This window comes from Echiichthys vipera (assembly GCF_963691815.1).
Source record: "Echiichthys vipera genome assembly, chromosome: 19".
Classification (NCBI taxonomy): Eukaryota; Metazoa; Chordata; class Actinopteri; order Perciformes; family Trachinidae; genus Echiichthys; species Echiichthys vipera.
The window spans coordinates 23,504,884-23,525,811 of record NC_139844.1 but is presented as its reverse complement, the minus strand read 5'-3'; the positions used below and the strand labels follow the sequence as shown (position 1 = coordinate 23,525,811).

Below are 20,928 nucleotides of genomic sequence, written 5' to 3'. Positions count from 1 at the left end.
AGCACACGTTTATTCTCCTAGAGAACACTTTAGCACACGTTTATGCTCCTAGAGGACACTTTAAGACACGTTTATGCTCCTACACTTTAACACACGTTTATGCTCCTAGAGGACACTTTAGCACACGTTTATGCTCCTAGAGGACACTTTAACACACGTTTATGCTCCTAGAGGACACTTTAGCACACGTTTATGCTCCTAGAGGACACTTTAACACACGTTTATGCTCCTAGAGGACACTTTAACGCACGTTAATGCTCCTAGAGAACACTTTAGCGCACGTTTATGCTCCTAGAGGAGACTTTAGCACACGTTTATGCTCCTAGAGGAGACTTTAACACACGTTTATGCTCCTAGAGGACACTTTAACACACGTTTATGCTCCTAGAGGACACTTTGACACACATTTATGCTCCTAGAGGACACTTTGACACACATTTATGCTCCTAGAGGACACTTTAGCACACGTTTATGCTCCTAGAGGACACTTTAACACACGTTTATGCTCCTAGAGGACACTTTAACCCACGTTTATGCTCCTAGAGGACACTTTAGCACACGTTTATGCTCCTAGAGGACACTTTAACACACGTTTATGCTCCTAGAGGACACTTTAGCACACGTTAATGCTCCTAGAGGACACTTTAACACAGGTTTATGCTCCTAGAGGACACTTTAGCACACGTTTATGCTCCTAGAGGACACTTTAGCACACGTTTATGCTCCTAGAGGACACTTTAACACACGTTTATGCTCCTAGAGGACACTTTAACACACGTTTATGCTCCTAGAGGACACTTTAACACACTTTTATGCTCCTAGAGGACACTTTAACACACGTTAATGCTCCTAGAGGACACTTTAACACACGTTTATGCTCCTAGAGGACACTTTAACACACTTTTATGCTCCTAGAGGACACTTTAACACACGTTTATGCTCCTAGAGGACACTTTAACACACGTTAATGCTCCTAGAGGACACTTTAACACAGGTTTATGCGATGAACTCATGAAATCCCTTCGTGATATTGACGTAACAAATGAGACAAGTCACTTTAATGGTAAAACTAATTTAATTTATCTACAGGAGGACGAAGTGAAAGATGTGAAACTGAAGAAAAGACGTAAAAAGAAGAAAAGAAAGAGTTTGAAGCACTCTGAGGAAACAAACGAGGACTCAACAGAAATAAAGACAAAGAAAAGATCTCAAACTACTTTAAATAGTTTGTACAAAATGACTTTTTTTAGCGCTTTACATGAAAACACAGGAGGTGCGTTCAACGAGGACAGAAGCCGACCTCTGACTATGACTTAGTGTCTCAGGATTATCCGATCTTTACACACGAACGATCTGATAATTACATGAACGTGCGTATTTATGAGAGTGGATCTGACACAATCACGACCTCGTTATCATGACGTGTGTGTGGAACTACGCAGATGCTGAGTCGTAATCATGGGACGCGGTTCTTGTAGTGATGTGGTAGTTTCTCATAATAGTATCAGTCGTGGCAGATCTTGTAATAATGAGACACTACGTCATAAGTTTCTGCTTCGGTGAGTGAAACTAAAGCGCGCTGAGCTCCAGAGCTGCAGCCTGGACGTCTGAGCCGCTCGCACCTAATCACACGTCCCCTCCTGAGTCCCCGTCAGCCCGAGGCTCTGTGTGCAGTTCAGTCCAAGAGTAAGTGGAGCAGGTGTGACAGTGACCTTCAGCACCGCCTCGCTGCTGCCTGCCTCTCCTCCTCAGTCCTTGGCGTCGCCCACTCCGTCGGCGTTGATGGCGAACATGGCTTCAGCCTCGGGCAGGCACGGAGAATCGTAGATTTTGCAGATCCTCGTCTCTCCTCGGCCTTTCCTCAGGTACAGGCTGCAAAGACGAGGAGTAAGTGTCATTATAGAACGAATACACAGCAGAGTCATCGAGCTCAGGCCGTGACCTTTAACCCCAGTTCAGACCAAAGCTTCACAACGTGACAACACTGTTTTGGAAGGTTTCAGCGGCGTGAACCGACCCGTCTCCTCTGGATTCAAACCGGCTGATGTCGGCTCCTGAGACTCAGCTCCACAAATCTGCAGCAGCTGCTTTTAGAACGAAAATCAAGTCTGAGCGAAGTCTGCTGGAAAAGTCATTAAGAGCTGGTGGAAAAGGCCGTTTTGGACAGAGGCTCAACGAGAGCGAGCGCTGTAGCGAGTTTCTCTCTGTCTCTGCCCTCGTTTATATTTTATAATGCTGTAAATTACATCCAGCTACGAAAAGAGCCTGAAGAGTCGGAGGTTAGAAAGAAGTTAAGAGAGGCGTTGCTGTGGAGACGATCTCCTCTCGTCTTACTGGTGCGGATCTTTGGTCTGAACTGGGCGTTAGCGTTCCCCCCCTGTCATGAAGCCGTTCACAGATGCACTTGAAGGATCCCGTACGGATGAATCCAGACACGGACTGAGTCACTCACCGCGTGGTGGAGGCGTGAGCCATGATGTTCCCTCCGATTGGTTTCTTAGGATCTGCAGAAAACATGGCCGCCCCATCCACCTGCGCTACCACCTGGTTGGTTATCACCACGGCAACGCCAAACTGTTGTGACATAGGAGGCAAAAACACTCATGTTACAGACGGCTGAGTTCAGATGCATCGTCCTTCTGGACTGAGGTGTGAATGTGACTGAACCAGAATCAAACGGAAGTCTGGATGGAAACCAGCGTTCTGAAGCCTCCAGTTTGGCGTTTGGTGGTCGCCATCTTGTTTTTTGGAGCCACAAACGACCATATTTGGACAAGAGCGCAGAGCTGGGGACGTGTGCTAAGCTAAATGCTGGTTTTTAACGAGCTGATTCATGTGGTGGCCCCTGACTCCATTCACCTGCATGTGCAGCGTTCACACCGAGCTGATGGAAAATTGGCAGTTTCACTTAAGTTACCAAGCCAATGCTAATGCTAGCTAGCTTGATTAGCCAGGTGCAACCACCAAACACTGATCAAGACATTTTTAGGGCGACCAAAATGTTCCAACCAACTCTGATGACGTTAAATCACCGTGAGAGGATCAAAGTTCACAGCGTCAGGGTTCGTGCATCTTTTCCAAGGTCAAATTCGAGCACTTTCAAGGTCATTCTCAAGCTTTTCCTGCACCTCACAGTTGAGGTAAATTACGTATTTCTTCAAAAACATGTAAACATATTGAAAATAATTATTTTACCTTCATTTTTCCCCATTAAAGTCACTTTAAAATAGACGTTTTTATGCTATAAACACCAAAATGTTCCATAACACCAGAGGGATAAGAAATGTAATCATATTAAAACACAACATTAAAGTCCAAGCACCCGTACGGACTCTGTAACGTGCACGGTGTCACGGAGACACATGGCTGAACCTCCATCCTGATTCACAGGTCGCTGTGTAGCCCCGTCCAAGAGCACGCCCCTCTTTATGGTTCATTTTACTCTTAACGGGACAGACATCAGATTTGACACTAGCCTCTTAAAGGCACTTCACCACCGGCTCTGTGGTCCTAACGTGTGACATCAGGGTGTTTCAGACCCTCGACAGTTCACCGACACACACACAGTCCAGCCGCCTACCTCGTCTGCCAGCCTGAGCAGCATGCGGAGGAAGCGTCCCAGGTGTCCCTGTCTGGCCGACAGCTCGCCTCTGCCGGAGTAGTCCGTCCTGTACAGAGCTGTGGCACTGTCCACTATCAGCAGAGCGTATCTGACACACGGAGAGAGAGAGCGTTAGCTGCAGGGACACGCAGAACATGCGACCTTTGTGAATACGGCCCCGGGTGTCATCAGAATCATCTAAGGTCAATTCAATAACTGTTGGAAACTCTTCATGATTGCTCCATGTGCACCGCGTGTGTTCATTTGCAGTTTGGAACTTCACCGTGTTTATGTCTTTACACCCAACAGCAGGTGAAGTACAAAGTTAACACTCTGCGAGCACAAGCGCGTGGTGCGGACTGACCTGGACTCAGCCATCATGGCGGAGGCTTGATACAGCAGCTGGGTCTGATGGTCTGTGTTGAAGGCTCGGGCGTAGGCCACGTTGTCCAGGACGTCACTGCCCACCAGCCCGTACCTGAGAGCAGAGAGGTCAACATCAAGTGCTCCGTCTGACGTCCACAAACAAACAAAAGGGTGTCTGCGCTTCCATCTGCATCCTTCTAAACTGTTAAGCTTGAAGATCGTCCTTCTGCTGCAAACACAGGAAAAGTGCCGACTCACCTCTCGGCTACAGCAAGGAGTCTCTCCGGCCTGAAGGTTCCCTCTGTGTCGATGTACATGGCTTTACCTTCTCCGCCCCCCTGATCGATGGGGAGCTGCGGACGGAGAGGACAGAGGAACCCAGTCACAGTTACATCTACGGATTATTTGATGAGTTTATTTGCAGAAAAACAATTTTACGCTGGTACTACGCTTTAACTTGACAACATTACTTGGGATATGTTTGTATATTATATATATTGGGGCGGCAGTAGCTCAGTCTATAGGTGACTCAGCTGGGAACCGGAGGGTCGCTGGTTTAAGTCCGTGTGGACCATGAATGGAGCGTGGACTGGTGTTGAGCAAGGCACCGAACCCCCAACTGCTCGGGGCACTGAGCTATTGGCAGCCTCCTCGCTCTGACATATATCCATTAATAATCCTCCTCCTCCTCATAAATAAAGGACTGTACCTGGCAGGTGACTGCGAGCGTGTGGCACAGCTGGGTCTTCCCCGTCCGAAACTCCCCGAACATCTCTGTGATGGAGCCCGTCTCGATGCCACCTGCAGGACAAACAACGGGTCAAATGAAGGTTCACTGTTCCTCCCGTCTGTGCGGCGCCCTCCCAGTCCGGGCTGGACGCTGCTTTCCCACAGGACGAGCAGGGATCATGAACGAGACGTACGCACCCTGCAGGAGTTTGTCCAGCTCCTTGGAGCCCGTAGAGACCTGGATGATCTCCGCTCTCCTCTGGTGGAACTCGGTCGCTGTGGTGAAACCCATGGGCACCAGTTTGGCAGCTTCAGTCTGAGATGGGAGGAGAAATGAAATAAAATCTCTGAACACAGAACATTTATGTCACTGTTGTGTGTGTCGGCTGATGAGAAACACATTTAAAATGATGTCATTTAGAAACAGTGTGTGTATCCATTTGAATGAGTCTGTCACAGAGGCCAATTCTGGGCGCACTCCCACTGTGCCTCCGTCCCGTGCCCCAGCACGTGTCACGGCTAAAGTCTGGTTTACTCTGGGACACTGAAACACCACTGTGGTTCTTACCAGGATTTTGTCGGCTTTGGCTTCGCTGATGCCTTTGATGTTGAGCAGCTCCTTCTTGGGCGCGTAGGCCACGGCTTCGATGGTGTGGAAACCGGCTTCCCCCAGCTTCTTGATGTCACTGGCACCGATTCCACATTGCTGCACGCAGAGACAGAGGATACAAGATATTAGAGCAAGAATTGACTGAGAAAACACACCACGCACGCACACACACACACACACTTAATGGAGAGATGTCAGAGCGAGGGGGCTGCCAGTGACCAGCGCCCCGAGCAGTTGGGAGTTCGGTGCCTTGCTCAACAGCACCTCGGCAGTGCCCAGGAGATGAACTGGCACCTCTCCAGCCACCAGTTCCCAGCCAAGTCACCTATGGACTGAGCTGCTGCCGCCCAAATCAATAATAGATGCAGAATGTGCTGTTTCAAATTCAGCGTCACATTTTTATTGTGTTCTTTTGAAAATATACAATACATTCAGAATAAGGGGTGTGACGAGCAGATACATGGTATTTTCTTTACAGGGGGGATTTTAGCAGACAGCTGTGGTGCTGCAGGTGTCTCTGTATAGGACTTGTGTTAGCCGCTGTGCAGCCTATGGTGAAGCCTACGGTGAAGCCTACGGCGAAGCCTACGGTGAGGCCTACGGTACTCACGGAGGTTAAGGATAACAACCCCGCCCGACAACACACAGGCACTGTTCCACAGAGAGCGAGATAAGAAGCTGTGTGACGACCGAACAGAACAGATAGGTTTCCATTTTACCAAGTCGATCGATCGCTGTTTGTGTGTTTTAAACATGTGAACCGTCTCTACACTGATCTGATCAGTCTGTGTGTGTGTGTGTGTGTGTGCCAGCTTCTGCTCTGGGCGGAGAAACAAAGTCAGTGAATCGGTTACACACGTTTGATTTCTTCCCATAGAGACGACGTGAAAACTATTTTGGTTTAGTACATTTTTGCTGTCACTCGTCTCGTCACATACGGAGACTTCGACCCCCCCGACAGAAAATGGCCGACTTCCTTCCTGTTACGCGCAGGTTAATTCTGTTTTCAGGACAAATACCTCCAGTCGGCTCAGAGGCTGCGGCCCAAAGTTTTCCTCCTCCTCTACCTCCGTCTCCACCCTGGTGTCGCTCCTCATCGCCATGGTGATGGTGTGAAAACCTGAGCAAAAACGCAGAGGAAGCAGAAACACATTCATTTATGGAAACAAAAAAATCATGATTTAGTGAAATAAATAAACACTATTAAAGCTCATGTCATGGCCTTTCTTAGACAGTGAATTATTATTGTATTTGAACACGTGTGTCAAACATAAGTTTTGTTATTTCATTTTTGCAGCACGACATAAAATACGTCGTGTTTCCATGAAATATAAAAGGAGGTGTTTGGGTAAATGATAGATATATGAGAAATTAAAGAAATGCACAGTTATATATGATGGCAGCTCCAAAAATATGAATAAATATTGTTTTTCTAATGTTCTGGCTGCTTTGTTTTGGTTCTTATTGGTGTTTTATTGATTATACAGGTTCTTATTGGTGTTTATTGAATATACAGGTTCTTATTGTTGTTTATTTAATATACAGGTTCTTATTGTTGTTTATTGAATATACAGGTTCTTATTGGTGTTTATTTAATGTACAGGTGAATTGGTGTGTTTTTTATATACATTATACCAAAAGTATTTTCAAGCACTTTATCCATAATTTAAGCACTTTTCAGACTTTAAAACCCGCAGAAATGCTGTGTTTTAAGCAGAAACGCTGTATTTTAAGCAGAAACGCCGTGTTTTAAGCAGAAACGCCGTGTTTTAAGCAGAAACGCCGTGTTTTAAGCAGAAACGCTGTGTTTTAGGCAGAAACGCTGTGTTTAAAGCAGAAACGCTGTGTTTTAAGCAGAAACGCTGTGTTTTAGGCAGAAACGCTGTTTAAGTCTCAGGCTCAGGTTAAACAGTGGTTGACGCTGTTAGCTCGTTAGCATTAGCGCTGTTTTCACATTAATACGGCGTTAATATTATAAAATAACCTCCAAACTGGTGAAAACAGCGTCACAGCGAAGCGACCAGCTTAATAAAACTCTAACATGTTAAATGTGTTTAATCATAAACATTAAAAACCTGTTGTTTAGCCGCGGTTCCGTCCTGACTCGCCTCCTAACGTCTCCCTCAGACTGTTCAGCAACCAAAGCTCCCGCGCGCAGCGTACACGTCAAACGTAATGACGTAGTACGTAAAAACGTCAACGTCATTCTTCTTCTATCCACTGGCGCGTTGACGTCATCTCTGAGCGACGTTTGAGTCTCCCGACATCAACATGGCTGAATCTGAGTATGTTTTTCATATTTTAAACGTTATCGAAGTCCATCCGCTCTTTCTTTAACCGCAGCTTTTTTATTTAGAGTTTATTAAAGAGGTTCATGTTCTAACAACACCACAGAGACCGATATTTACCGAGCTGAGGGCCCAGGAAGGTAGAAAAGTCCGTGTTTAGGAGGCTTAGTTTCACATGGGGCCAAATGTACACAGTGGAGATGGTGCAATGTTTGTCAGCTTTTAAAAGAATTATAGATAAACTAGTGTGTCACAGCCGTGTGTCCAGTGTTTCCATGGCACATTATTCATTTATTATGTATTTATTATTCATCTCAGGGACAAAGTTACAGCAAAGAAGCTCCAAATTCTTCTGTCCGGACAGATTTAAAGGACATTAACACTGTAAACCAACTCTTGAATGCACATGGAGAAGTATTTAATTCTTAAATTTAATTCTGGGCTGAAAAATCCAGTGATCACATTTCAGGTGAAACCCTGAAAGTTAAAGTTAACTGCTGTGTTTCTGTGGAGCTGTAGCTGCACGGGTGCAGATCCCAGGGTTCACACAGGAGCTTTAAATCCTTTAATGCTTTTATTTTAATGTTTGCAAGGTTTGAAACGTGCTTTGATTTTGGTTCTTGAAATTGTATCCCCTTTTCTTTCACAACTAATGTTTATAGAATAGAAATATGATTGAATTTCTTCTCCTTCTGGTGATACGAGAAACATCTTTGGTGTAATTCCATCTCGTGATTTTATTGTGAAACATAAAGGTTCAATAATAGAAATATGTCATTTACCACTGTAATGTTCCAATTTTCTTAAATTAATTTCTTATCCTTCTGTTTTCACGAAACACAGTTTTAGTTGTTTTTAACGATGCCGTCGCTTTTAATGGGAAAGAAAAGGTGAAATAATAATTTAATATGTATTTGTAGAAATATGTAATAATGTAATATTTCCATCACAGGCCCAAAGGTTCAGTTTGAGCATAAATGATTAAAATAGTTTGACAAGACAGAAGCTGAAGATCTGCAGGCTTTAAAAAGCTTCATATTTTGATATTAATGTTAATATTTAACAGTAAAGTTTAATCTGGAACAAATCAAGACTCTTTTCAATCAAGACTGAAGACTTTTCTGTTTGTTGCTGCTTTTCAGTGAACTGCACCGTAACTTCTGCAACTGTAACTATCTTTGATGTTTTAAAAATGACCTTTTATGCATCTTAATCATTTATGTTTTAATTTGTGTTTTAAATTTATGTTTTATGTGTTATTTCTCCCGATGCTTTTAGTGTTTAACGTGAAGCACTTTTAATAACCTTGTTGTTGAACTTTCCTGTACAAATGAACTAAAGTGTCTTCAGCGCAGTAAATGGCTTTAGATGAATGACAGTGACGGAGTCTGTATCTGATACAAAGTGCACCAACGCGCTCATCAGAAATCAGTTTGAGCATTTTTCTACTCCCATCTGTAAATAAAGGTCTAATTCAATAGAAAACGATGGAACCCTGTTTAATCCATAGTTATATTATAAAGAAACACTGTGATGACTGTGATGTAACGACTGTATAGAGTTTTTTTCTGTATAGAGTGTTAATAATAATAAAGCCGGTGAGCTGTAACACGCACCCCTCCTGGTTGTGTCTCCACTCACTGGTGTTGGTGTTTGCTCCTGTTCCCAGGTCCAAGAAGGTGATCAAGCTGGTCCCTGAGTTCCTCCTGAAGAAGAGGAAAACGTACCAGGCCATCAAAGCCACCGAGGCCAAGCGGGCGCTGCTGGAGAAGAGGAAGGTCAGTGATTCGTGTCCGTAGAACGTTCAGGGCACGGACACGCGGTTTCCTGTAACCGCACAACTGTTTTGTCAGTGTTCTAGCCTTTTATTATTTAGGACAGACGGGAAATGGGGTGAGGGGGGGGGGCGTGTAGCAAAGGGACACAGGTCTGAGTCAAACCCGCGGCCTCTGCCCCGAGGACCTTCAGCCTCTTTACTACAGCCTTATTTCTGAGGAGAGCACATTTTGAGCCCTTTTCTCACTGAACTCATCCCCGGCTAACCCTGACGCTAGAGGGAAAGCATTAGGACTGTGTGTAAATGTTGGAGCAGGCCAGTGTGTGTATTAAGCTTCTACGTCCTGCTCTATACTCATGTGCATTCCTCTGTTTCTCCAGGTTTCCAAAGGTAAACCCCTGAAGTTCAAGCGTTTGGAAGACTTCCTGAAAGACAGCCACCGAAGATACCGGGATGAAACTCGCATCCAGAGATCGGAGCACCGCCCGGCCGCCCCGCTGCCTCCGGCCAAGTACAGGCTAGCCTTCGCAGTCCGCATCAGAGAGTGAGTACTCTGGCCTCAAAGGGCTTTCCTTAGAATTTCTCTCGACACAGTCACGGCCACGGAAGCAGGTCCGCAGGTGAAACGCCCCTGATGTGCACGTGAGTCTCTGGAGCGTCCGTGTGTTTCCCTGTGGGAGAGCAGGACCCTGTTTCTATTCTGTATAAAGAACGGAGCTCCGCTGTGTCACTGATCAGCTGATCAACGCAGATCCAAACCCATCCAGAGTGATCCGTCACCTCCAGAGTCTCTTAACCCCTCTGGGGCTTTTTTTAATGAAACACGGAGAGTGAACGGACTTTTGAGAGGACGTGACCTGGAACTGTACGAGCAGAGACTTTTGACCCTGATGGAAACACACCTGTCACCTCTGGTTTAGTCTAGTGAATGAATACAGTTGTTGTTTATTAAAGTAATAACTCCGCGTTAAACCAGTGAAACAGTGTCACACTGAAACATCTGATCACTGTCTTCCACTTGTTTATTAGCTTTCCGTTACACACATGCTAAGCTAACTAGCACCTGAACAGTAACTGTGCCGTTCGCCAGGGAATCAACTGAAATGACACAAAATAAAACAAAACCACAACATTAATGACACAGACTTGTTATCTGCTGTATAATCATCATACACGAACGTTCCTATAATATTCAACATAAGGTGGAATCCCATTACGTCTCAGAACAACGTCAGAACAGCATGAAAACAGAAAAAACAGGGTCCTAAACCTAAAGAGGGGGATCTCCACCACAAGAGGTCGCTGTGACGTAACAACAAACGTGTAACTCCACAGCTGTGCTCGTGTCTGTGCGTCAGTAAAAACCCACTCGTGTGCACGTGTGTGATCCCTCCTCCTCCTGTAGGATCAAAGGCGTCAGCCCCAAAGTGATGCGGGTGGTGCAGATGCTGCGGTTGAGGAAGATCTTCAGCGGCGCCTTCTTCAAAATCAACAAGTCGTCCGTCGCCATGATGAAGGTGGTGGAGCCTTACGTGGCCTGGGGGTGAGTCACACGCCGCTGACAGATTAGTGTGTGTGTGTGTGTGTGTGTGTGTGTGTGTGTGTGGGGGGGGGGGGGGTTGTTTGTTTTTGCATATGTCAAACAAACTTTCATGTTTCCAACAGATTCCCCAACTTGAAGTCGGTTCGTGAGCTCATTCTGAAGAGAGGACAGACAAGGGTCGGCAAGGCGAGGGTTCCCCTCACCGACAACAGCTTCATCGAGACGCACATGGGTAAATGTCTCTGCACGCTCTTTTTCAGCCGCCACACTCTGGGACGTCTTTAGTGTCTCACAGACCACCGCCGTCTACAACGCTGCCACCATTTTGACTCAGGACGCACGTCTGTGTTCACACACGGAGCAGGAACCAGGAGAACGCACGTCTGTATTCACACACGGAGCAGGAACCAGGAGAACGCACGTCTGTGTTCACACACGGAGCAGGAACCAGGAGAACACACGGAGCAGGAACCAGGAGAACACACGGAGCAGGAACCAGGAGAACACACGTCTGTGTTCACACACGGAGCAGGAACCAGGAGAACGCACGTCTGTGTTCACACACGGAGCAGGAACCAGGAGAACGCACGTCTGTGTTCACACACGGAGCAGGAACCAGGAGAACGCACGTCTGTGTTCACACACGGAGCAGGAACCAGGAGAACGCACGTCTGTGTTCACACACGGAGCAGGAACCAGGAGAACGCACGTCTGTGTTCACACACGGAGCAGGAACCAGGAGAACACACGTCTGTGATCACACACGGAGCAGGAACCAGGAGAACGCACGTCTGTGTTCACACACGGAGCAGGAACCAGGAGAACGCACGTCTGTGATCACACACGGAGCAGGAACCAGGAGAACGCACGTCTGTGTTCACACACGGAGCAGGAACCAGGAGAACACACGTCTGTGTTCACACACGGAGCAGGAACCAGGAGAACGCACGTCTGTGATCACACACGGAGCAGGAACCAGGAGAACGCACGTCTGTGTTCACACACGGAGCAGGAACCAGGAGAACGCACGTCTGTGTTCACACACGGAGCAGGAACCAGGAGAACAGACGTCTGTGTTCACACACACGTCTGTGTTCACACACGGAGCAGGAACCAGGAGAACGCACGTGTGTGTTCACACACGGAGCAGGAACGAACAGTCGTACCTCTTAAAGAGACAAACGCGGAGGCAGCATCTTAGGCAACGGCGGTCTGTGAGGCTGTGATGTGCCTCAGACATCGTTATATCGTCATGAACGCGGCGTAAAGACCAAAGGCTGCGTACGTGTCTGTGTCCTGACGTTAACCCCCTCTCCCTTGTTTCGCAGGTAAACACGGCATCATCTGTCTGGAGGACCTGATTCACGAGATCTACGCCGTCGGGAAGGGCTTCCGGGCCGCCAACAACTTCCTGTTGCCTTTCAAGCTGTCGGTGGCGCGTCACGCCGCCAAGGACAAGGCCGGGCTCCTGAAGGACCTCGGGAACCCCGGGTTCCGCAACACAGACATTAACGCCATCATCCGACAGCTGAACTGAGGAGGAGGACGGCGGCGAGCAGGACGGACTCTCAGCAGCATTTATAAAGACGCCTGATTTCTTAAGGAACCAAAATAGTGTTTTCTTTCCGTACGCACACTCTTCTGGTCACAGGCCGGGGGGGCAGCAGAGGGACCCAGAGTAGACTGAGGACAGACGGGGGGACGGAGGGAGTCGGGCTCTTTGTTGAAAACCTTTTGAATCACTTGTAAACTGTGTAAACTATCTGTTAAAGGCTTCCTCGGTGCTACACGCCACACGCAACGGGACCGCGAGGGGATGGTCGTGATGGCGTTCCCTCGTGCACGAGCAACAAACGACTTTACCACATTTAAAAAAGTGTCTTTAAGAATCTGTTTGTTGATTTAACGTGTTTTGTTTTTCACAATAAAAGCCCAAAATCATTCAGTGCTCCTGCAACCATGACTGAGTTCTCACCCACTCAGCTCCAGCCTCTGATCCAGGATCAGGTTTCAGGGGCAGCAGGTCCAGCCTCTGGTCCTGGATCAGGTCTCAGGGGCAGCAGCTCCAGCCTCTGATCCCGGATCAGGTCTCAGGGGCAGCAGCTCCAGCCTCTGATCCCGGATCAGGTCTCAGGGGCAGCAGCTCCAGCCTCTGATCCCGGATCGGGTCTCAGGGGCAGCAGCTCCAGCCTCTGATCCCGGATCAGGTCTCAGGGGCAGCAGCTCCAGCCTCCGATCCCGGATCAGGTCTCAGGGGCAGCAGCTCCAGCCTCTGATCCAGGATCAGGTCTCGGGCAGCAGCTCCCGTCTCTGATCCTGGATCAGGTCGCAGGCGCAGCAGCTCCAGCAGGGGACCCCAAACTTCCCTTTCCCGGGCCACATTAACCAGCTCTAACTGGGGGATCCTGAGGCGTTCCCAGGCCAGTGTGGAGATCTAATCTCTCCACCTGGTCCTGGGTCTTCCCGGAGGCCTCCTCCCAGCTGGACGTGCCTGGAACACCTCCCTAGGGAGGTGCCCAGGGTTCATCCAGACCAGATGAATGTCAGTTAAATGTAACGGAGGCGCACAGACCTAAGGAGCCGCTGCCCACAAGGTAAACAAACAGGTAACCAAATAAACTTAGTTAAATAAATATAGAAAAGTAAAGTGTAGAGAAACAAATAGATCAAACAGACTTTAATCCCAGGGCTGAATGATTTTAAATAAACTATTATTGTAAATGTGTTATTGTGTGTGTGTGAGGGTAAATGACAGAATGAGAGGTGACATGAAATGATTCAGTTACTGCAGGAGAAAGAAAATCTGTGTGAGGGGAAATTAGGTGTGTTGCGCGCACACACACACACAGAGACACACACACACACACACAGATGCGTGAGTACAGTCGAAGCTGTTTCTGATCTTTAATTCAATGAGTCACCGGAGGATGAGGAGGAGGAACAGTCGCAGCTGCTTTAACCCAACCGGAGGAGCCCCCGGTGATCACGTCCCCGGGTCCGGTTCCCCCCAAACCCCGGGACTCAGCGGAGAGGGAACCCCCATCAACGCTGAACAGAACCGGTAAGATCCAGACCACCGTGTGTTTATTACAAGTCCACGGAACCAATCGGCGCGTTACCATGGTGATTAATTACCGTGATGGCTGTGTTACCATGGTGATTAATTACCGTGATGGCGGCCGTCACCATGGTGATCAATAACCGTGATGCGGTCCCTACAGCAGAGGTGCACTCGACCCCTTCTCTAGGACCTGGTCCCGTGGATTCTGGTCCCGAAACTTCAGTCAGGGTCACAATGATTCACTTAAACAGCGCGTGTGTCGGAGCACGAGCTCTGCCGGCTTCAGGGACCTCGGGAAAATCGGAATTATGGAGGATTATGTAAATTAGCTTCCCTTAAACATGCTCCTAGAGGACACTTTAACACACGTTTAGTCTCCTAGAGGACACTTTAGCACACGTTTATGCTCCTAGAGGACACTTTTGCACACGTTTATGCTCCTAGAGGATACTTTAACACACGTTTATGCTCCTAGAGGACACTAACACACATTTATGCTTCTAGAGGACACTGTAACACACGTTTATGCTCCTAGAGGTCACTTAAACACACGTTTATGCTCCTAGAGGACACTAACACACATTTATGCTCCTAGAGGTCACTTTAACACACGTTTGTGCTCCTAGAGGTCACTTAAACACACGTTTATGCTCCTAGAGGACACTTTAACACAGGTTTATGCTCCTAGAGGACACTTTAGCACACGTTTATGCTCCTAGAGGACACTTTAGCACACGTTTATGCTCCTAGAGGACACTTTAACACACGTTTATGCTCCTAGAGGACACTTTACTACACGTTTATGCTCCTAGAGGACACTTTAACACACGTTTATGCTCCTAGAGGACACTTTAGGACACGTTTATGCTCCTAGAGGACACTTTAACACACGTTTATGTTCCTAGAGGACACTTTAGCACACGTTTATGCTCCTAGAGGACACTTTAACACACGTTTATGCTCCTACACTTTAGCACACGTTTATGCTCCTAGAGGACACTTTAACACATGTTTATGCTCCTAGAGGACACTTTAGCACACGTTTATGCTCCTAGAGGATACTTTAACACACATTTATGCTCCTAGAGGACACTTTAACTCACGTTTATGCTCCTAGAGGACACTTTAACACACGTTTATGCTCCTAGAGGACACTTTAACACACGTTTATGCTCCTAGAGAACACTTTAAGGCAGCCGCAGCAAACACACACACACACACACACACACACACACACACTAAAGGTAAAACCGTCTGACTCAGCCGGTTTGTAGTTTACGGGGCGCACGTGAAGGCATCACGCGCTGAGACTCAAGGAGAGTGGGCGGTCCTCCCCGCGTGACCTCACATATCACCGCGAGCAGCCGGGCACGAGCCGCGATGCACCGGGTCCGTGTCGGTGAGCAGGGTCCCAGGTAAGAGCTCTACCGGCTTCTGTCGGTGTAAACCACGGTTACCCGGGTCAGGGCGCGAGCGTTACCGGGTAACGTGGACGCCATTAGGCTCGCGGCGGTGCACGCGGCGGCGGGGGAAAGTTGAGGTTATTGGGCAACAGGAGCATGTGGAGCCCGGTTACCGTTACCGTCATCCGGTTCACGTGTTTATTAAAGGTCGTGCTGTGTGTGTGTGTGTGTGTGTCTGTGTGTGTCTGTGTGTGTGTGTGTGTGTGTGTGTGTGTGTGTGTGTGTGTGGCTAACATTAGCTCAGCAGCTGGAATGAATGAGTTCATGTTGATATTTAAGGTCATTATGATGCTAACATGCTAATAGTGTTATAATGGTGCTATAATAGTGTTATAACGGTGCTATGATAGTGTTATAATGGTGTTATAATAGTGTTATAATGGTGCAATGATAGTGTTATAATGGTGCTATAATAGTGTTATAATGGTGCTATAATAGTGTTATAATGCTACAATAATAGTGTTATAATGGTGCTATAATAGTGTTATAATGGTGCTATAATAGTGTTATAATGGTGCAATAATAGTGTTATAATGGTGCTATAATAGTGTTATAATGGTGCAATAATAGTGTTATAATGGTGCTATAATAGTGTTATAATGGTGCTATAATAGTGTTATAATGGTGCTATAATAGTGTTATAATGGTGCAATAATAGTGTTATAATGGTGCTATAATAGTGTTATAATGGTGCTATAATAGTGTTATAATGGTGCTATGATAGTGTTATAATGGTGCTATGATAGTGTTATAATGGTGCTATGATAGTGTTATAATGGTGCTATAATAGTGTTTTAATGGTGCTATAATAGTGTTATAATGGTGCTATAATAGTGTTATAATGGTGCTATAATAGTGTTATAATGGTGCTATAATAGTGTTATAATGGTGCTATGATAGTGTTATAATGGTGCTATAATAGTGTTATAATGGTGCTATAATAGTGTTATAATGGTGCTATAATAGTGTTATAATGGTGCTATAATAGTGTTATAATGGTGTTATAATAGTGTTATAATGGTGCTATAATAGTGTTATAATGGTGCTATAATAGTGTTATAATGGTGCTATGATAGTGTTATAATGGTGCTATGATAGTGTTATAATGGTGCTATACCTTCCTGCTGTGCTGCCGAGTACGACAACAAGACAATATTTATCTTTTGCTTTGAATGAACCTGTTTAACTGTTACACACATGGGCAGTTCCCGGGGGGTTGTGAGGGGACAGTTAAGCACATGTTTATGCTCCTAGAGGACACTTTAGCACACGTTTATGCTCCTAGAGGGCACTTTAGCACACGTTTATTCTCCTAGAGGACACTTTATCACACGTTTATGCTCCTAGAGGACAGTTTAACATAAGTTTATGCTCCTAGAGGACACTTTAGCACACGTTTATGCTCCTAGAGGACACTTTTGCACACGTTTATGCTCCTAGAGGACACTTTGACACACGTTTATGCTCCTAGAGGACACTTTAACACAGGTTTATGTTCCTAGAGGACACTTTAACACAGGTTTATGCTCCTAGAGGACACTTTAACTCACGTTTATGCTCCTAGAGGACACTTTAACACACGTGTATGCTCCTAGAGGACACTTTAACACAGGTTTATGTTCCTAGAGGACACTTTAACACAGGTTTATGCTCCTAGAGGACACTTTAACTCACGTTTATGCTCCTAGAGGACACTGTAACACACGTTTATGCTCCTAGAGGACACTTTAACACACGTTTATGCTCCTAGAGGACACTTTAACACACGTTTATGCTCCCAGAGGACACTGTAACACACGTTTATGCTCCTAGAGGACACTTTAACACGCGTTTATGCTCCTAGAGGACACTTTAGCACACGTTTATGCTCCTAGAGGACACTTAAACACACTGTTCCACCTCCCCAGACGTGAAGAAGAAGTGTTTGTGTCTTTACTCAGGTCGTCTGCAGAGGGAGCAGGGAGTTATCTGTTCAGACCAGTTTTATCTGGTGTCCGTTAACAATTATCACCAAAGAAGAACGCATGTCACAGTTTCTTCAGTGTTATCTGGCCTCAGTGGAGCAGCGCGTGCACGTCTTTATTCACAACACTGTCTCTCAGAACAGATTAAAGCACATTAATCAGCGGTGTTTTGTCTTTGTGTGGTTCATGAAGCAGCCGGTGCCTCCTGTGTATCTCAGTTTGCTGCTGGTGGTGGTTTTACGGGGCAGGCCAGGGTTCAGCTGAAGGTTTAATCATTACTCACATTATTGGCCTTTGGGTTGCACAGATACGGCCGGTCTGGGGCCGTGGGTGCACAAAGATGTTTGCATGTTTGTGTTAGAGATCTCACAACGCCACAAAGATTCAGTCGTCGGTGCAGATTCCAGGGAAATGACACGATTCTCGATGTCGATTCGATACCACGGTAAAAAAAGAGGATTTTCTAAGATCACATGTACTTAAACATGAACTTCTTTATTAGCAACACGCACGCACACACACACACACACGCACGCACACGCACACGCACCACAGTCTGTATAAAAACAGACGTAGCGTCTCTGTCAGGTCCGTTCTCTAACTTGATCCAATCATATTCTCCTCTGGAAGCCGCCATCTTGTCAGACTTTGACTCCGCCTCATTTCCTCTGACCATAAAAGGGCATGTATGTGACGTTGGGGGGTAGGGCGTACTTCCATCTGGCTGATGTTTACAGAATTAGCCACATTATCTCCAGCGACTGGGAGCTAGGCTAACAGCACAGGTTAGCAGCTAGAGGGAGTGGGAGTCCCGTGTCTCTGGAGCAGATTCCAGCGGCTCCACATTAGCATTAGCATTAGCTCACATCAGCTCCAGGAGTGAAGAGCAGTAGCGTTTCTGATTAAACTGATGTTCGACTCAGTCCCACGCTAACAGACTGGAAAACACCCACAATCCTCCGCTGCTCCACTTTAGCATTAGCATCTAGTGTCTGTGTCAGAGACAGCAGGCTGGATTCAAGGGCGATTTAATTAGCATAACAGAGCTAACGCTAACACAACGTCTTCCTAAACCATCTTATTACTATGGAAACACAACCACACGAACGACCACAGCCGGGTTAGCATGCAAATGTTAGCCTGCTACCATGAAAGGCACATTTGATCAGATATTTTGTCATTATCATCCGGGAGCGTTGCCGTGGAAACAGGACCTAAATGTCTGATGCGGAGAATGAAAGCGTGCGGCAGCGGCGACCTCTGATAGGATTCTGTGAAGCCTTTGCAGCTGCAAGCCTTCCCAGGCTCTACCTGCTGGGGGGGGGGTGAGAGCACTGGTGCCGTCGCCTCTGCTCCCACTAAACCCATTGTCATGTGCAATCATTGTCCCTGTGTTGCCAGGCAACCGCAGCCTCCCTGACCTCCGCGGGTGATTTGCGGTCCTCATGACAGCACGGGCTCACACACAGAGCCAAACCAGGCCGTTCTGCATAAACTCTGCTAAAGGACGACAGAGGTAGTGAATGGATTTTGTGATGGAGCCGCTCTGAAGTGTGCTCCGACGTTAAACAGCCGATCACATGATGGTGTTGGCTTCTGTTCCCATCCAGTCGTCGTCCGGTAGATTAAGAATATTAAGCCTCAGTGACCAGAGTCGGGTTTAATGGGGTCAAGAGCCGGCGTTTGATCAAACCTGAGCGGAGTATCACACAGACAGGCCTGTCCGTACACATCAACACACACACACACACACACACACACACACACACACACACACACACACACACACACACACACACACACACACACACACACACAAACACACACACAGATTTAACCTGACTCCAGATTTTGGTTCTCCTGGTCTCAGCAGATCCATGTGAACTCTGTTTAAAGATCTTTTGTGAAGGGGTGAAAATCCTGGTTTCTGATTGGATAAACCATCTGTCTGTCACCAACATACGGGCCAAACCAACCAATCAGACGAGTGAAGCGTGTGACGTGCTAACAGCGTGGAGGCAAAGCTCAGAAAGGAAACAACATGTGGGTAAAGGAGATTTTCCCTTTGTGTTTAACGTGAATTTACGGATCAAAGGCCCAATTTCAGGAGCCCGGTCCATATTCAACAGAAGGATCCAGAGAACAAAGAGTTAGAGAGCGGCTCGCTCCTTAGCTGCTCATCTCATCCGTGGAAGCCTCCATGTTGTTTACACTCAACAGTCTCTTCTGTTTCACTTCAATCCACCAAAGAAACCAACGCTGATTGGTTCAAACTGCTCAAACGTCACCAGACTGATCTGAGAGTGAAACACAACGGATCATTTGTCAGAGCTGATACTGATTATTAGTACTCAAGGAGAACGATAATGTTTGGAAGTGCATTTGTAGTTAAAATTAAAGTCTTAGCGTTAACATTTGGAATAACTCAAACACAAAACTGTGGGCGCCCTCCCACTGTTCCTCCGTCCCGTGCCCCGTGCCCCGTGCTTTAGGGTCCTTGTCCCCCCCTCCAGGCCCGTTTGTACTCACACTACCTGGGCCTCGGAGAATGCTTCTTGCTGCCTATACGTCATCACGCCGTAACACATCACACGCATTGATGATGTCATGGCGATGCGTGGCTTTGTTTCCAGATCTTTCCGTAGACCTCGGAGTTTTTGTGCGTCTTGTCGACTGTTTTTGAATCTTTTCATCGACCAAATCTGCAGTAAACACTCCACCTCGGCATCACACCAACGTGAACCTCTCACCGCCATTGTTTTAAATGTCCGCGCATGGTCCCTCCTTCTTTTTTCTACGTCCCAACAGGCGCACAGGAAATGACCTCAGAACCGCCGTAGGCCTCGTGCTCGTTCATGTGCGCACGCTCGTGCTCGTACACGTGCAAACGTGCTTTACTAAAGCCCACCTCTCCCAAACGGGCCGTGGACGGCAAGCGTGCCGCTCCTAGAAGTGGTACGGTTGCACTCACACTGGTCAAAGGAACCAGAGTTTAGCCGTGACACGTGCTGGGACACGGGACGGAGGCACAGTGGGAGGGCGCCCTCAGTCGTTCGGCTGTTTAGTGTAAATGAATCCCGTTCTCACCTAAATGTTTCCAGACTCTGCAGTTGTTTCTTTGCTCTGTTCCCTGCACACACACACACACACACACACACACACACACACACACACACACACATACACACACACACACACACACACACACACAGAGCTACACCGATCTTCTGTCTTTCACACGTGGAGCTCGCTCTCTCTTCCCACGCTTCACCTTACTCATACGTTTGTAACCTTCTGTGCAGAAGAAGAAGAAGGTCCTTTGTGTCGTGGAACATGAGAGGGGTTTCCAGATGAGCACTAACGCCCCCTGCAGGGAACGCTGTTGTGTATCTTCTGTGCAAAAACATCAGGAGGGAAAAGTTCTGTTTGGTTAAAACGATGTGTGCCCAGAAGAACAAGGATCGCACAGGTGTCGAATCACTTGGAACAATATTGTGACAGTGAACTTCCCTCCTCTGTTTCTCCT

At 47.0% G+C, this 20,928-nt stretch overlaps 2 protein-coding genes across 2 annotated transcripts; one reads left to right on the top strand and one right to left on the bottom strand.

The window, feature by feature from the left end:
• Positions 1 to 1,056: 1,056 nt before the first annotated feature.
• On the bottom strand, positions 1,057 to 7,441 carry rad51 (RAD51 recombinase). Its single transcript, XM_083934008.1, has 10 exons — positions 7,382 to 7,441; positions 6,326 to 6,426; positions 5,265 to 5,402; positions 4,895 to 5,012; positions 4,677 to 4,768; positions 4,226 to 4,320; positions 3,966 to 4,079; positions 3,581 to 3,710; positions 2,453 to 2,574; positions 1,057 to 1,872 (listed from the first exon to the last, which is right to left on the bottom strand). Exons 2-10 carry the CDS (start codon positions 6,407 to 6,409, stop codon positions 1,749 to 1,751), a joined length of 1,017 nt encoding a protein of 338 aa, XP_083790134.1. The 5' UTR covers positions 6,410 to 6,426; positions 7,382 to 7,441; the 3' UTR covers positions 1,057 to 1,748.
• A 111-nt stretch (positions 7,442 to 7,552) lies between these two features.
• Positions 7,553 to 12,849, top strand: rpl7l1 (ribosomal protein L7-like 1). The gene is made up of 6 exons (XM_083934511.1): positions 7,553 to 7,591; positions 9,264 to 9,372; positions 9,752 to 9,915; positions 10,777 to 10,914; positions 11,037 to 11,146; positions 12,243 to 12,849. The coding sequence occupies exons 1-6, from the start codon at positions 7,578 to 7,580 to the stop codon at positions 12,449 to 12,451; spliced, it is 744 nt and encodes a 247-aa protein (XP_083790637.1). The 5' UTR covers positions 7,553 to 7,577; the 3' UTR covers positions 12,452 to 12,849.
• Positions 12,850 to 20,928: the final 8,079 nt, after the last annotated feature.

What these genes read in the sequence shown, in the direction of transcription:
- rad51 (XM_083934008.1), bottom strand. Translation starts at nt 6,409, where the DNA reads ATGGCGATGAGGAGCGACACCAGGGTGGAGACGGAGGTAGAGGAGGAG. An exon ending in CGCTCGCAGTCACCTGCCAG is followed by an intron (nt 4,321 to 4,676) that starts GTACAGTCCTTT and finishes CTCCGTCCGCAG; the next exon opens with CTCCCCATCGATCAGGGGGG. An exon ending in TGCTCAGGCTGGCAGACGAG is followed by an intron (nt 2,575 to 3,580) that starts GTAGGCGGCTGG and finishes ATGTCACAACAG; the next exon opens with TTTGGCGTTGCCGTGGTGAT.
- rpl7l1 (XM_083934511.1), top strand. An exon ending in CGCTGCTGGAGAAGAGGAAG is followed by an intron (nt 9,373 to 9,751) that starts GTCAGTGATTCG and finishes CTGTTTCTCCAG; the next exon opens with GTTTCCAAAGGTAAACCCCT. An exon ending in TTCGCAGTCCGCATCAGAGA is followed by an intron (nt 9,916 to 10,776) that starts GTGAGTACTCTG and finishes CTCCTCCTGTAG; the next exon opens with GATCAAAGGCGTCAGCCCCA.